At 39.8% G+C, this 15536-nt stretch overlaps 1 protein-coding gene across 9 annotated transcripts in view; it reads left to right on the plus strand.

Moving 5' to 3' along the window:
• The window catches only part of diaph2 (diaphanous-related formin 2), a 323477-nt gene that overhangs the window by 276135 nt on the left and 31806 nt on the right, over positions 1-15536 (plus strand). For 8 of the 9 annotated variants that reach the window (XM_085903879.1, XM_085903888.1, XM_085903893.1 and 5 more), the window contains one exon: positions 36-101. The exons of the other annotated variant lie outside the window; for it this stretch is intronic. In XM_085903879.1, coding sequence (XP_085760005.1) covers positions 36-101 — 66 coding nt within the window. The remainder of the gene's footprint in view (positions 1-35; positions 102-15536) is intronic. 9 annotated transcript variants of the gene reach the window in all.

The raw sequence follows: 15536 nt of genomic DNA on the forward strand, positions 1-15536 counted from the left end.
TTTCCCCTCCATTGCATCCACAACATTTTTTCCAGGTGATCAAAGTCCTTCCAGTCCAAGCTCTCGGTGGCCGACTGCTAACTATGGTTACAGAACCCTAGGTGTGTGTTTTTAAGTCCCTTTTTATATTCCATCTCCACACAACAACACCCTGCCTCCCGCTGCTCTAATCCTGTCCGCGTAATTCACATCCTTCACTGTGTCGAGCTGCTCTACAACACCCAGAGGTCTTTGCTGAGCTTTTTTGCGTTGCTTTGAAAAGGCTAATGTTAAAATGCTGAATTCATGCATATGCCGAGGAATGACACTAAAAAGCCATATGAGCAGAAAGTCGCTGCTTTTGTTTTTGTTTTGCATTGAAGAGCAGCTCAATCAGTCAGGTCAAGTATAGCCACCACCTCTTGCAGGGTTTTTTTGTTGTTGTTTTTTTTAAAACCTTGTTCATAAATGAACTTGTCTTAATCCATGTTCTGGCATAACACTTTTCTGTGTTGTGTTGCAACCTTCAATAAGTGTGTGTCACATATTAATTACTTTCATTTTCAGTTTTACTTTCAACAGCTTGGCCAAGTGCTTTTTCTTTGTATCTTGAAGGTTTCTGAACAAGTGCACGTTGGTATGACTATTTGTGTATCTAAAATTTCCTGATTTTCCTTTTTATTTGGCTTAATTGAATTCAACAGGTTGGAACAAGCACTTTGTTTTTTCTGATAAATTGCTTGAATTTAGTTTAACTACTTGAGGGGCCTTGGGAAGCGGCACATAAAAGATATTGAACCTTTGCTTTGAATATATATGTATCGCCAGTGTTGAATTTTGCTTTTATGTAGAAGGACCCACTAGTGTGTTACAAGCAAGAGCTAAAAAAAATGTTTCAGAAAGTGTGCTAATTAAATCAAACTGTACTCAATTTATAACAGGCAATTGTAACTTTCATGAGAAGTCTTAATCAACTCTGTATTGAAAACCTTCACAGAGGTGAGGCCCTTTCTCATTTATTCCGTTAAGAATTACCATGAATGGAATCTTACGAGATAGTTGGGAAATGGAAGGGTCCACTTTGATGTTTTCACTTTAATGAAGGGAATCCCAAGGGCTAGCTGGCTTTCTAGTTTGTATTTGCAGATGATGTCGGCCTCTTAGCGTCACAAGAGTGTGACCATTGGTGGTTTTTAAGTCTATTTTAAATTGGGTGGGATGAATCTAGATGAAAATTGTCTTTTTGAGCCGTGAGCTCCTTGTTTTTTCAATACAGTTGTGATAGTTTCAGAGTAACACCGATCACCTCATGACCTCTGCTTGTCTAAATATGCATGGTGTTAGTGGTTAGGATTAGGGTTAGGGCACAGACTTTAGATTATGGGTTAGGTTTATCTCCCAGAGAACTTTCTTTTTAAACATTCCGCAGTGTCTATAATGACGCTCTTTCAATCGCCAAACATACTCTAAATATCAAAGGTAGCACAAATGGTATATGTTAACATGATACAAAATTTACCACCGTGTATGTGGCTTCATACCAGTTGGCCACCTTTAATAAGGAACAATATAAGCTTTGAAATATTATGTATTTTTTTTTTTTACTTTTTGAACTTGCATGTTATCTTCAGTTTTTCTTTGGTCAATATGTTTGTTTTGTAGTTTTTACCTTTATCAATTTTCCATTGCCTGTAATTATGGACTTTGGGGCAAAAAGCGTCTTAACAGTTGTTGGATTTTTTTTTCCCCCTTGGAAAAACAATATTATTTGTTTTCTCTGAAGGATCTCATTTCAACAGTCTTTCTAAAGAGCTACAGTATTGCAAAATAGAATAGTTTGTCCTGCATTAGGGGAGTGTATGAGAGCAAGAAAGATCAAAGTATGCTGGACTCAAGACTGGAAAGTCTGAAATTTCCTAGTCTTGACCTGGGATCAGGTCAGCCTATGGATGGACAATTCACTGAGGCACTATATTTTCTCTCTGAATGGGGATGTTTAATACTATGATACTGAAGGCGTTAAAGCAGTTGATTCAGTCAGTGTACCAGATGTATTCCCTCCTACCTGTCACAACTATTGTCATCCGATGCTCTAAAGCTTGATTAACTTAGCGTCTTCTTCAGCAGCCCCCTGTAACCGAGTGTCTCTCTGTGCTTGTGTCAACGTAAGTTGATTTAAAACAAGCGAATGTCTGCTTGTCGGCTGAACACCCCCTCCAGCTGACTACCTCCGGTGTCAGGCTCAACGCAATTCTTGGTGCTGCCAGTCACAATTATGCCCAATTCCACAAGCATTTCCCATTTACTTGTCTCCACTTTGTGTGGAATGGAAAAGCTTACCCTGGAGGCTCCATGCATGTGTTAGGCAATTACACCAGACAGTCATAATTCAGCACAGAAAAAAATGGAAAGATTGATGGAGTCTTTGGGCAAGAATGCATTAAATACAAGATGATATTGAATCAGTTCGGTCTAAGACGAATTAGCATATCTATGTTTTGGTTAAAAATAAAGTCAAGCTAAAGCTAGGCCTACTCATTTTCTATTTCCTTGGTTCTCCCTGCAGTAAGACAGTTACCTCGGTATCTGGCAGAAGATTGGCAGATTTAAAACGCAAGCACCTCATACATCCTGCTCCATCGATTTTCGGTCAGGGATGAAAGCCACAGACTCAGTGGGTCGTTCATAGTGAGGGGCATCCCAAAAGACCCATCTATCAGATTTCAAAGAGAGGCCAGACAATCTTATATATTTACTGTCTTTTCAATGTCATTACATTCCCAAACCAGGGCTCTCGTCGCCATTCCTTTCTGTGCTGTTATCCTGCTTCACCTTCACAGGTCAGTCTATCAAAAGTTCCATTATTAGTTTTATATAGTAAGTCTCTAAAGGACTTGTGTGACATTGAATAAAGGGGAGGGGGTAACATGTTCTTATTAAAAATACAGATATAGTGATATAATGCTTACTCAGGTGATGGAATTTCAGCCCAACTTTCTAATCTTTCAAAGCCCGTTCTTTCAGTTCACCGGGTCAGATCAGAGAGCACCGTCCCCCTGTATGTTTAATGAAGATGAAATTACCTACTTTATTTCATGAAATTTTAAAGAAGCTAAAGTGGGTAAATCTGCAAAGAGGCAAAATGAAGAGGCCCGAGGGAGGGGCATGTGATGGAAAATATGCTGGCGATGGTAAACACCCCATTGTTGTGCTTTATCCCCCAAAGTCATTTTTGCCATAAATAATCTTTCACTGTGTATTATTGTCGTGTTTGTTCTCCAAATGACCCTGACATTGCAAGGCATTTTGCAGCGATCTAACTTTTTTTGTATCCGCTTTCCTTAAAATACATGAAACTAACTCATACTTCTGGGATTAATTTGCACATAATGTACAGTGCTTTAGCAACTTCTCTGGCCAATCCACATTGAACAGTGTTTCCCATCCGCACATTCACAAGCATGTATGACCGTTTCTGTTTGATATCTCAGAGTTGAGAGCTAAGGCCTCCTTCAGGCATCCACTCCTGGTGTTAATAGATGCTATTCATCGGAGCGGCCCTGGAGGCAATCCGGCAGGAAGTGGAGCTAACGTGATTTCAGACGAAGAGGCCCAAGGGACTTGGTGCCTCATGCTGTTGCTTGGACGGCATTAGCAGATTTGAGATATTAAAACGCAAGATGAGAGCAAAGTGGTGCTGTTTGAAATCTATCACCTGTTTGCCATAGATAAGGAAAAGTAAGGCAGATATGTGCACTTCTGTGCCACTACCTTTAAGAAGTGATGTCCTCGAGCGTAGATAAAAGCCTGTACACCTTGCTTTGACCCAGAAAGACACTTGGCTCAACCTGATCTTGGGAATTGTTTTACTTTATCGTAGTAGTTTCAGCAATGCAACACTATTCAAAATCCAATTGTACAACATGAAAGATTAGTCCGAGGTTGTGAATATGTTATCACTATCATAGTGTGCAACCATTAACATGCATTATTTACAGTGTGTACATGCTTTTCAGTCAGACTCTGTGGGAAGGCGGGAAAAAAAAAATACAATTAGAAGCATACGTGCTGACTGGACTTGTGAAATCCAATCTGGGTGCGTTTTCGTCAGATCCAAAAAGTTGTCATTTCCTGAGAAAAGACGAGTGCATTATGCTCACTTGCATATGTCCAAAATATGTCATTAAGATTCTTGCAGAAATTAAGAAACATGATGAAAAATTCTGTAGCATTGTTACAAAAGTGAAGAAAATTGATGTAAAATGTTGTAGGAATGTTACAAAAGTAAAGAAAATTAGTTAGAACACATTTATCCCAAGCAGTAAAATTTAAGTTATTTGTAAACTTTCCCTAAATGTGTTTGAATAACAAATAAACTGCTTGGCAGATGGAATAAAAGGATAAAGCTCTTATCCACTGTGTACAATTGTGTTTTGGAAGACAGCAAATGTTGTATTCTCGTCAGAGTCCATCAGCGTTTGTTCAAGGTCGTAAATATTCGCCAAACGATCGCCAGACATTTGCCAGACATTTGCCAGACATTTGTTTATACTTTCTTGTCCTGAGAGAATTTTGAACATATTCAAAACTTCCTTGTGACAAGACAAATAACTGAAACTATTTACCAACATATGCAACCTTGAACAAACCCTGACAAGCTGTAACATGATCACGCATTTTGCAACCTTCTCCAACAGTTGGAAATATTTGCCCCTCAGTGGGAAAGTGGCCTAAATCTACTCGACCACCAAGAGGATGATTAATGCAAAAGCTATTGGGCTCCAACTGCTTATTGAACCATCAATGAATGAGCTTCTACTAGCTTATGAGATCCAGTGATATCCTGGAGTGTATTCAGTGGGTCTTTTTTTTTCCTTGGTTAGTTTCCTAACAATATTGCTTTTCAAGTGTGGGGGCAGTTATGAAAGGTCACCCAAAGTGCAAATTGTCAATAGTGGATCAATTTCGGAGTGCAAATATGCTTTGGAGGTCCCATAATGGAAGGTTTTATCTTATTTTTACCCGAGGCACATCAACACAATAGGCTTGATATGCTTCTTTCTGTGATGAATTCCTATTAGAGCTATAAATTTCCAGTGTTTAAAGCCGAAGAAATGCCCAATAAAGGGGCAGGCAGTAAGAGCGTCCCACTCACTGATAAATAGCCCTCATATAATGTAATACAGCCCGAGCCATCATACTTAGTGTTGAAGGATGAAGAAGTTGCTTTGGTTGAATTAAACCTAATGTGTTGCTCATTAAGAATACAGCAGGGCCAGTTGATTATCAGATGGAGAAAGAAGCAAATGTGCGTAGGCGTCGGACTCCTGTTTATTTTGCTCATAATAACAAACACGATCAAGGACGTTGTCTTCTGCCATCATACCCTTGTTTTTGTTCCCCTTTCTTTTAAACTCTCTCCTCCGAAATGGCTGTTACCAAGTCATTTTCGATTTAATGTCCAGATTGACGTTTGCATTTTGAAGAATATGACACTATCAATATAGTCTGTCGACTGCAATGAGGAGGAATTAATTTGACTTCTGGGCTTTAAAGTCTACTAACAGAGAATCAAGAGATGAGTGATAGTGGTAATTCCAGTAGATGCCGATAAAGAGCTCACACGTCAAAGAGTGATAAATTCAGGTTATCCATTTGAAACAAGGATGCAGGGAACAAAGATGTCAAAGAAATGATAATGTATGTAATGCTTTTAGCTTGGAGGAGAATCCACTAGAACTGGTTGACAAGATAGTGGTTTTGCACTATTGTCAAGGTTTACAGTAAGTCTGAGTAATGGTCTTTTATATGGAAGTGAATAATGTGTAATTGAAAAATGTGTCTTCTAAATTGAAGGTAACACAAATATTATGAAGACTGAACACCGGAGCCCTGCTAAAAGCTTTATTAGAAAACATTTCAGCCACCCAATCCTGTAAAAACACAATGAAGATAAACAATATATGTTGGGAAGGTAAATGTGAGCTTGCATGGCTCCAAACCAGTTTAAGGACGCCTTACGATTGCTGTTAGATTGATACATTTATTTTTCCAGAATAATAGATTTTTATTCTATTAGCTTCAGTCAATAAACAGTTTTTACATAATTATACAAGAAAATACAGCCAACTGAAAAGTCACAGTTTGTTTGGACATGGCATATTCAGTTTAGCCAAACAAAAAAATGGAAATTACAGTGGATCAATGAAATCAGCCAAATATCTGTTTCAGTCTTTGTTCATGACCATTTTAATGCAAATAGGAATAATCCAGCGCGGCTCGTGGCGCACTGGGTAGCAAGTTCGCCTCACAGTTAGGAGGGTGCGGGTTCGATTCCACCTCCGCCCCTCCCTGTGTGGAGTTTGCATGTTCTCCGCGTGGGTTTTCTCCGGGTACTCAGGGATCCTCCCACATCCCAAAAACATGCTTGGTATGCAGATTGAGCACTCTAAATTGTCCATAGGTGTGAGTGCGGTGCAAATGGTTGTTTGTCTCTGTGTGCACTGCGATTGGCTGGCAACCGGTTCAGGGTGTCCCCCGCCTAGTGCCCGATGATGGCTGGGATAGGCTCCAGCACGCCAGCGACCTCCGTGGGGACTAAGCGGTGGATGGATGGATGGATACTGTACCTCTCTTTTAATCACTATACATTTGAAGCTTGTGTTCTTTGTGCATTTAGTGTGCTTGTTAAAAGCCTCCCCGAATTTGTCTATTCACAGTATTTGATGTTACTGACAGACCTGCAGTCGACTAAAATTTGCTTCCAGTATGGACCTGGCACCATGCGATGTAGATAAAAGTGCAATATAACTTTAGTCCATTTACCATTTACCATCAGATGCCAAAAGGTTTGGATATTACGGTACATAGCTTTATTGAATCATGGAAGCATTCTATCAATAGGGAAGGATAAGTACAAGATCGAGCAATGCTGGTGATAATTTCGAATTTGACCGCTACGGCAATCTGCGTTTGTACACCCCACCCATCCAGTTGAGCACGACGATGCATGAGATGCTCCCATCAGCTAATGCCCATTTGCTGTGCTCTTCCCTCTGTTTTATTTATTTATATGTTTATTTGAGTCAGGTTTATTTATTGATGGGCCTCAAGGATTTGTTGGCAATCTCCATTTGCTCAAAGGACCAAAGACACTAAAAGGGCTAAAGTTGGGTCGACATTTTATAGTGCGCAAAACAAGTCAGTTAATGCACATATAGTTGAGGTACCAACTCTCATTCCAGTGGAAAAGTGGAATGGGCCATTTTACCTTGGAGTACACTGGTTTAGCCTCGTGTGTCTTTCTGTATCTTTTAGTCTCTCCTCATATATTTTTTTTCTGTTGCTTGGCGCCTTACCTTTTTGAAGTTTCTCTATGCTAAGGCAGTATTTCCATCTGTACAGTAAACGCCCCTTGCTGTCATGGTAGGACTACCAAATACTCAAAAGTGTTCCAACCGCTACTGCTATTGTCCCCTGTCCCTCTCTTTGCTTTTAATAAATAACACTTCAGCATACGCTCATACATTAATACGTTGTACTTCTGTTTGTGGCTTTTAACCACATCTCTCTTTGCTCGTGATAGTAGAGTCGGATGATGTAATTAGAGGCATAGAAAGCGTAATTGTTGTTTATTCACCCAATGACATATTTGCTGTTGTAAGCTACTGAGGGAACAAGCAAAGCTTAACTGCACCCGTGTGTGCAATTTAAGGTCATTATCTTTGGAAGCCAATATTTCTAGCTAGAGGTCTGCCAGAGGACCTCTGGTCCACTCCGACAGTTGTACAAAGTTGGAAACTTGGAGGCATAGTTTATCCAAGATAAAACTTTCCAAATTATCTCATTATTATGAAATATCTGGAAATGTCTTCCACTGCTAATTCACATTCACATTATTGTTAGGTTTTGAGTAACCTCTTCAGGCTAAATTTCTGAATTTCTTAAAGTGTAAAACAGCTCATCTTAATGTACTCATAACTAGTGGATTTTGTGTAAATGCTAAAAGTTGGTGAAATTGAACTTGCTGTAACTCCAGTCATTCTTTTCCCGGTCAAGGGGGAAAAAAATGTTGATCCATATCAGCTCTGGGTATTCATGAAATCCATACATGATTAAGTTACATCCTGCGACTTAATACATATGTATAAACTGTTTGGCACAGTTTTTACCCTGTGTTTCCATTAGATGAGCTTTAAGCAGCTACAATGATGTAAGACGGTTATATATGCATGTTACATGTACATGTTGTAGTGTGTGGATGTGTGGATTTCATCATTGTATATACCCTTAGCTGTGTGCATCAACATAGAAGTATTACTATTTGTTCATGTTCAGTGTCTAGGGTCTCATAATGTCCATTTTGTTTTGCTTTATAACACGTCTCCCCTGAAGGCATTTCCAGCTAAGTAAAAGATGTGCCGGCATACCACATTACCTCAACTACGCCCCCCCCCCCCACACACACACACACACACACACACACATGCATACATGCACACACGCACATACACTTTCTTTCCAGATTACGTCCTTTCAGTTGCTAGGGTCACTCTTGCCTTAGGGTGGATTACAGCAGATTGGAGCTGAGATGTTCTTTTGACATTTCCAACCACTGGGGAAGGTAATTTCTGTCCAGGCTGGAACCATTCTGAGTTTGCAATTAGTATCTATTTAGTATTTGTTTGTTATGGCTTTGTTATTTGTATTTTAAGAAAGTTTTTGATTGACTTGTCAGGCCAGCAATTGACTTGATTTGTTTAGACCCAGCTTGACTCACAAAAGTTAGCATTTTGAACAATAGTTTGTCAAGAATTACAGCTAAATATTCACCCATCCTCACACAAACTGACGAACCCTTTCTAAAAATAGCATTCATCACTGTAAATATTCAAACATTATACATTTTGATTAGAGGGACAGCATGTAAAACTAATTTCCGACTCTACATTATTAATGTTTCCAGTAAAGCAGTTATGCCCTTTTCTTGCTCTTGATACCGCCTTTAATATGGTTACCAAGGCAACAGCGTATCTAAGATAGATTTGCTATAAAAGTTGTATGATTGTAAATATAGTTGAAGGAGCAACCTCTTGGAATTGTACAGGTTTGGTTTCTCTCAAAGCTAAATAGGTGGTGCTGCTTATGATCCGAGGAGCCGGGGAGCGGCTAAAGATCTTGAAGGCCCAGATGACAGTTTATGAAAGCAAGACTTGGATGGTAGAGCGATTGACCATTCCAAATTGCCTGCAGGTGTGAGTGTGATAGGTTTTCCGTCTATGTGTGCCCTGCGATTGGCTGGCGTCCAGTTCAGGGTTTCCCCCGCATACTGCCCAAAGTCAGCTGAGATAGGCTCCAGTGCACCCACGACCCTCGTGAGGATAAACGGCTCAGATCACGGATGGATGGATTAATCTACTAACGCCCCCATGGGGCCCTCATTCCGTCCTTGGGGATAGCTCGGACATGCTGGACCCATGTGTTTTTTGGGGGAGGGGGGAGGGTGATGCACATTTACTAATCAAAAGACATCCGTCACCAACTTTCGTCCCTTTTGTCTAAAATCCCCTCTTCTCCTCCATGTGTAACTGCTCACCCCTCCACTCTCTGCTCGCCGAAAAAGGAGAAAAATAGGAATTCAAGGCAATTCTTTTCCTCAATTACGCAAGCAGCCAATCATATTGTGCCCTGCTTAGAAGGCCCCTCAAAAAAGAAAAGAATAGCTCATTACAGGTAACAGACAGTGGTTATTCAAACATATAACTTTTTAAAAGCACAGCCAAGCCAATACTGTGCGTTGTTCTTATTGGATACATTTTCCAACTGTTAGCAATATGAATTTCAAAGAAGAATTGTGCTCGACTGGTTATGATTATACACGTAGAAGAGAAGAGGCTAAACAATGCACAACAGAACAATTAAATCGATCATTTCTACTATTGCTTTTTGTCTCTCAGTGTCCCATTTTGCCCAATTCGTCTTCCTAACTTCCTTATCCCCTTTGGTCTTTAGTGCCCTGTTTTCATGAAATGCTTTACTTTTCCCTTCCTGTCTCCATCACTTTCAATGACTCCTATGTCTCTCAAGCCAGAATTATTACCCCCGGACAGAACATTGGCCCAGTGGCGCCATGCTCTGCTCTCTCCGCCTGCATTATCCAGTTACGGCGTATCCCCTTTTGTAGTGAGCCATCTTCATATGGCCTCGTAATGATTGAAGCTGTGGCGACCCTGTGCATTTGAACTGTAATACAAGACATTGTCATTAGTACAAAGATGGTGCTCTTTCTTGTCCATTACATTAATTGCAACACATCACTGACTGCCATGTCCACAGTGTTGTGTTACATTGCTGGCGTTCTCCATCGACTAACTGTGCTCTGTCGTTTAGCCTTGGAAGGTGAGAAAGCTAAGTGAGATACGCAGTACAGAAATTTAGATATATTTATATTCCAAACATCTCAGGAGGACAATTGTGTTGGCTTGTTTATGATTATTTGAGCCAAAGCTGATATCTGAATGTTTTCACATCAAATAAATTGAAGCCAAATGCCCTTCCACCACTGTACAATTGTTGGCATGTCAGTCATCTCTCCTCATATTAGAGAAGCAGGCCGACAACATAATTGCTTTGATGGTCCAGCCTAAAAAATCACTTCTGGGCATAAAAGGAGGCCTTGGAGATGGCAGCCGGAGAGAAAAGGTGCGAATGAATTAAAGCACTTAGCGTTCCTCTGGGGCATGTGGCCCAGATTTTTCCTTCAAAGAAATAATATAAGGAAAAGAGGAAGCTGCATGAGGGTGGGCTGTGCCTCTTCCCTGCTCAAATAAATGGCAGCAGAGGCAATAATACACATGCAGCCTCCCTTATGCCAAAAATGGAGAGTTTTTCACTGATCACACAATGGCATTGACATAGTTAACTGGCAGATGGAGAAAAGGGGACTTCAGTGGAAGTAATCTGATTTTGAACGGGACTCCCATCTATGGGAGAACCTCTGGTCAAGCCTTTTGTGAGGCAACAAAAGTTCGGCTTCATGGAAGTAACGCTTTGAATGTATCAGTGGGACTTAAACAAAGGATTCCGCGGATGTCCCAGGGCCTTTGCTTCTTTTAGGACTGCAACAGACACACGTCAGCGAGGTCAGCTTTTTATCCTCTCGCTTTAATGTTCCCTCACCTTGAACCACATACTTTTACAACGACTACCACGACTTTTAGCCCCTTTTCTTGCATTTATTTTATGAGACCTGTCTTCATACTAAGGCCAGTGGTCAGGCTGAAAGAAAGGGGACGATAAACCCATCATGAAATAGTTGGCTGACCAAATGTTGATAATATTCTGTGTCACCAATTATTCTGATAACCCTTATTCTGTATTGTAAGTGATGCATCGCATTGCATATGCATAGTATCTTCAGGTTCATCCCAACAATCACAGCAAAAGACATTTATCATAATTCCTTGAAAATGTACTCTGGGTGAAAACAAATTCTAAACGTGTGGTCCTCTGTGACTAATTCCTGTGTGAATGATGTCCCTTACTCTTTTCTACAAAAGAGGGTATTGAACAGATTCTAGCTTTAGCTGGCGGGTGACCCTATTCAGTAAAAAAAAAAACTGTTTAATTATGACTGCCTGCTGCACAGAGTAACTTGTCATCATTGTAACACAAAAGCAGTGGGGCTATTTGACTAATCCCCTCCTACCAATCCACAAAACCTTGTGGGTCACAAGACACCCACCTCCTGAAAGAAAGAAAAAACATTTCCAATGGTGGAACGGGATATTTTCCCAGCCAGCCTGAGACACACCCTCTTGTTAGTTCCACCCTTATCCTTTTGCTTCTCTTGAATTAATTCCCAGCGCATCTGCAACCCTCCACATCTTGCTATTGCACCACATCTTTGACCCTCTTTTGGGGACAATATTGCTTTTGTACGGAGTTGATGGATCATTACAATTTCTCCACACTCAGGGTTTGGTTCCTTCTAAACGACTCATTACTCTGTAAAAATGGAAACGATTGATTATTGCTCTTATAACTTCACATCTGACTAATAAACATCTTACATTTAAACATGGAAATGATTCCTGCTATTGTAACTTCACATACGACGAGTAAACATCTTAAACCAGTTCACGGGTCCTCTCATGGGTATCAATAAATATATATATTTTTTCTGATAACTATATATTTAGTTTAGTTAAACCCTAAATTATCCATACCCTTGCAAAAATATGAATTCAAGTGACAAAAGACATGAATGACATTATGCTCTATACAACATGTGCTGTGTTGTTGTGTCAACTCTTAAATGTTTGGAAAAATATATCGTTTGATTTCAAACAGCATATTTTTTTAGGTGTAATGGGCCAGGGTTGTGCTTCCAAGCATAGGGTTGCACCAAACCTGTCGAGGTGTTGTATGAGGTGCATGCCTGGGAACATTTGAGATACACAACACTGGTTTTGTTTGACGGGGTTGTAGTGCAGGTGATGCGGGTGCATCAAAACTATAGTTTGTGAAAGGGAGTGAGTGGCATTAAAATATTTGGGAAAGGGCATTTTTATGGGGTAAACTAAACATCAATATGCTAGACAGGCATTGTACTGGAGGGCTTAAAAAGGGATGGTATGGGGTGAGGGAGTTGGAGTACTTGTGTTCGGAGTTTACCGACTATGTTTGAGTGTTGGATGGGTGTCTGGTTTGACAAAGGTTATTAAAACAAACTGTTCTACAACATAAAAATCAATGTAGCAAAACACTGTGTCAGCTTTGTTTTGTTTTGTTTGTTTTAAAGGTTTTGGTGGGGATGTGATAGGGTTGTGGTTGATGTAGTGATGTAGAGCCTTGGCTAAAATGTTTGTGAATAGCTACTATGTAAGATCAACATGGCTTTTTTTTTGTGGGATGAGGTAGGTTTCAGGGACTGTATTACAAATGATATTACTGACAGTATTTGGGTGTTGAAAAAATGTCTGACAAAAGTGGCTGGCTGCTTTCTAATCAACTGTCCATGATCAACATTGTCCATCTAAAAGCACCTAGTAGAACAGAGACTGGCACTTGGGTTGACAAATTCTATTTTATTATTACTATTATTATTATCAACATTTGTTGATCCCCACCAAAAATTTGAAGTTGGTTACGAGCTTCCGCATAATCCAGCAAACACACTGCTAAGAAAACATTCCCTCCTCACCTTTGGTGAAAATGTTGGTATTTCTGTGGTTTTCCTTCCATGCATATTTAACCTCCTTACATGCATTATTTAGAGTTGTACCTAACACATTGTCTGGTGATATGACATTACTTTTTGCTGGCTGAACAGACACTGTGTCGCCCCTCGTGCACAACGTGTTTGTTCGCCTGACATAATTTTTGCGGCACAAATCCCCAGCCACAAGTGACAACTTATGTTCATTTCTAAATCAAAACAAGCTTTTTAGAAAACATCTTTCTGCTGGAACTGGACATAAAATGCTCATTAAAGGAGAAATAAATGCACAATATCAATGTGGAAAGGTCATGAGAGAGGAAAGCGAGTCGGCATCACAATCACCAAAGCAGCATGCGCAATATTATTTTCGGTCCTGAAGGATGTGACATATTTCCCCAAGTCTTTGTTGGATGGTTTAATCAGCTTACACATGCCCTGGAAGGAAATTGAATTGGTCTGCAGGAGAGAAAAGATACAACACCCCTTCTTGATTGTGTCTATTTTGTGTCCACTTGAGTAGGACTGTGGTAGTGTGTGTCTAGTTCACTGGTCATACTATATGCATAATAATCACAGTACAGTAGATTGTGTTGGCAGCTCACCAGCCAAATTGGAGACAGCTATGCCGTATAATTTCTTAGTATTGTTGGATTAAGGGCACTAGAATGCAGATGTTTAAATACAGTTGAGAATCACAGAGGACACTAGAGTAAATCAGCGCATTCTGAGCCAAGTGAGGTCATGATTATTCCCCATTTTCATTCAAGTACGCTTTTCTTGTTTTATGTTCGTGGCAGTAGGGAATGCCAAGAGGAAATAGGCTGCTTCATGTACAAAAAAAGTTGCTGGAATTCTGCAAAAACAAATTGCCTTTTTCAGAAGTTTGGAATTAAATGCAGCATATACTGTATTTAGCATGCGCTGTTCTTTCGAGTTGTCAACAGGGCTATAAAGCGACAATTTTGCACCAATGTTCCATATGTGCCCTGTGATTGGCTAATGACCAGTCCAGGGTGTACCCCGCGTTTTACCCAAAGGCAGCAGGGATTGGCTACAGTTTATCCGCAACCCTAATGAGGAGAAATGCATGGATGGACATTTCATCATACTGCCAAATTCACCATTCCTAGTTAGTAATAAAATAAAGTAACTCCTGCTACACGACTACAGTATTTTTAGGTCACTTAATTTCTGTGCTGGGTAGAGTTGTAAACCGTTCGTGATTCAGATGCAAATGGCATAGTTATCAGCTGTAAGAAACACATGAATAATGGGATGTCCAAAATGCACGGGCCCTGCATAAGGAAATGAAAGAGTGTCTCTTTTCTGCTCCACTGATTTCATTATGGACACTATTATTGGCTTAGAATAGAAACATCTATTATCTCCCTTTATTTATTTTATTTTTTTACGTGGACAGTATTTTCCTACTGTCATACCTCATCACATGTCACTGCCCTAAATAAGGCAAAGTGAAAGCCTTCAGGCAATGGTCACATATAGGGCTTCTTTTTTTTTGTCTTTCATTAAACCCCTGCATATATTGCTGCTACTCTACAACAACCCAAATCATGGTCAAGTCACTTAAATGGCTCGACCACACTGAAAAGTGATATGATTGCATCCTAAAACAAATAAATTCATTCTTAAAATCTTGCAGTAAAAACATGCTGTTGCATATTATAATACAATGTTATGAACTCAATGTTGATGAACTTCGGAAAGTTATCTGACAATGTATTGGTTATACAGTGTTAGAGTCATCACAATATATTCTATGTAGCAATTAGTGTAAAGATATTTAGCTTTATCCACTATGCATGCAACCATTTGATCAGAAAAAAAAGCATGAACAGACTACCAAACCTTAAATTTTCCCTGGTCAATGACATGTTCATCTTGGTCATCAGCAATGTTTGTTGTTTACATTTGTCTTCTAAAACTTAGGGTGAGGCCTGAGAACTTCTAAGTGGAAACTATCCCTACTTTTTATCAGTGCCGATCACAGAAAGAAACCACTTCAGTATATAAAACTTTGTGACATTCTGGTGAGCCAAATTGAACCAATTGTGGATAAACATGTCTTCAGACAAAGTACGACATACATTTTGATTTGGCACAAGACCGCAGACGCAAATATCAGCAGTTCTCATTGGGATGCCCATTGGTGATGCATCACCTTGTTATGTCATCTGAAACATTGTTTTACATGAGCTGTTCAAGGCCAGTTTGTGGTTACCCTCTTGTAAAATGTTCAAAAATGAGGACATGATGAAATAGTGTGACAGCTGCATGGAAATGACAAAAGAGTAGCATTAGCTAATAGAAAGGGAGT

The sequence above is a fragment of the Syngnathus leptorhynchus genome, chromosome 2 (assembly GCF_054491065.1).
Source record: "Syngnathus leptorhynchus isolate UIUO chromosome 2, UIUO_Slep, whole genome shotgun sequence".
NCBI lineage: Eukaryota > Metazoa > Chordata > Actinopteri > Syngnathiformes > Syngnathidae > Syngnathus > Syngnathus leptorhynchus.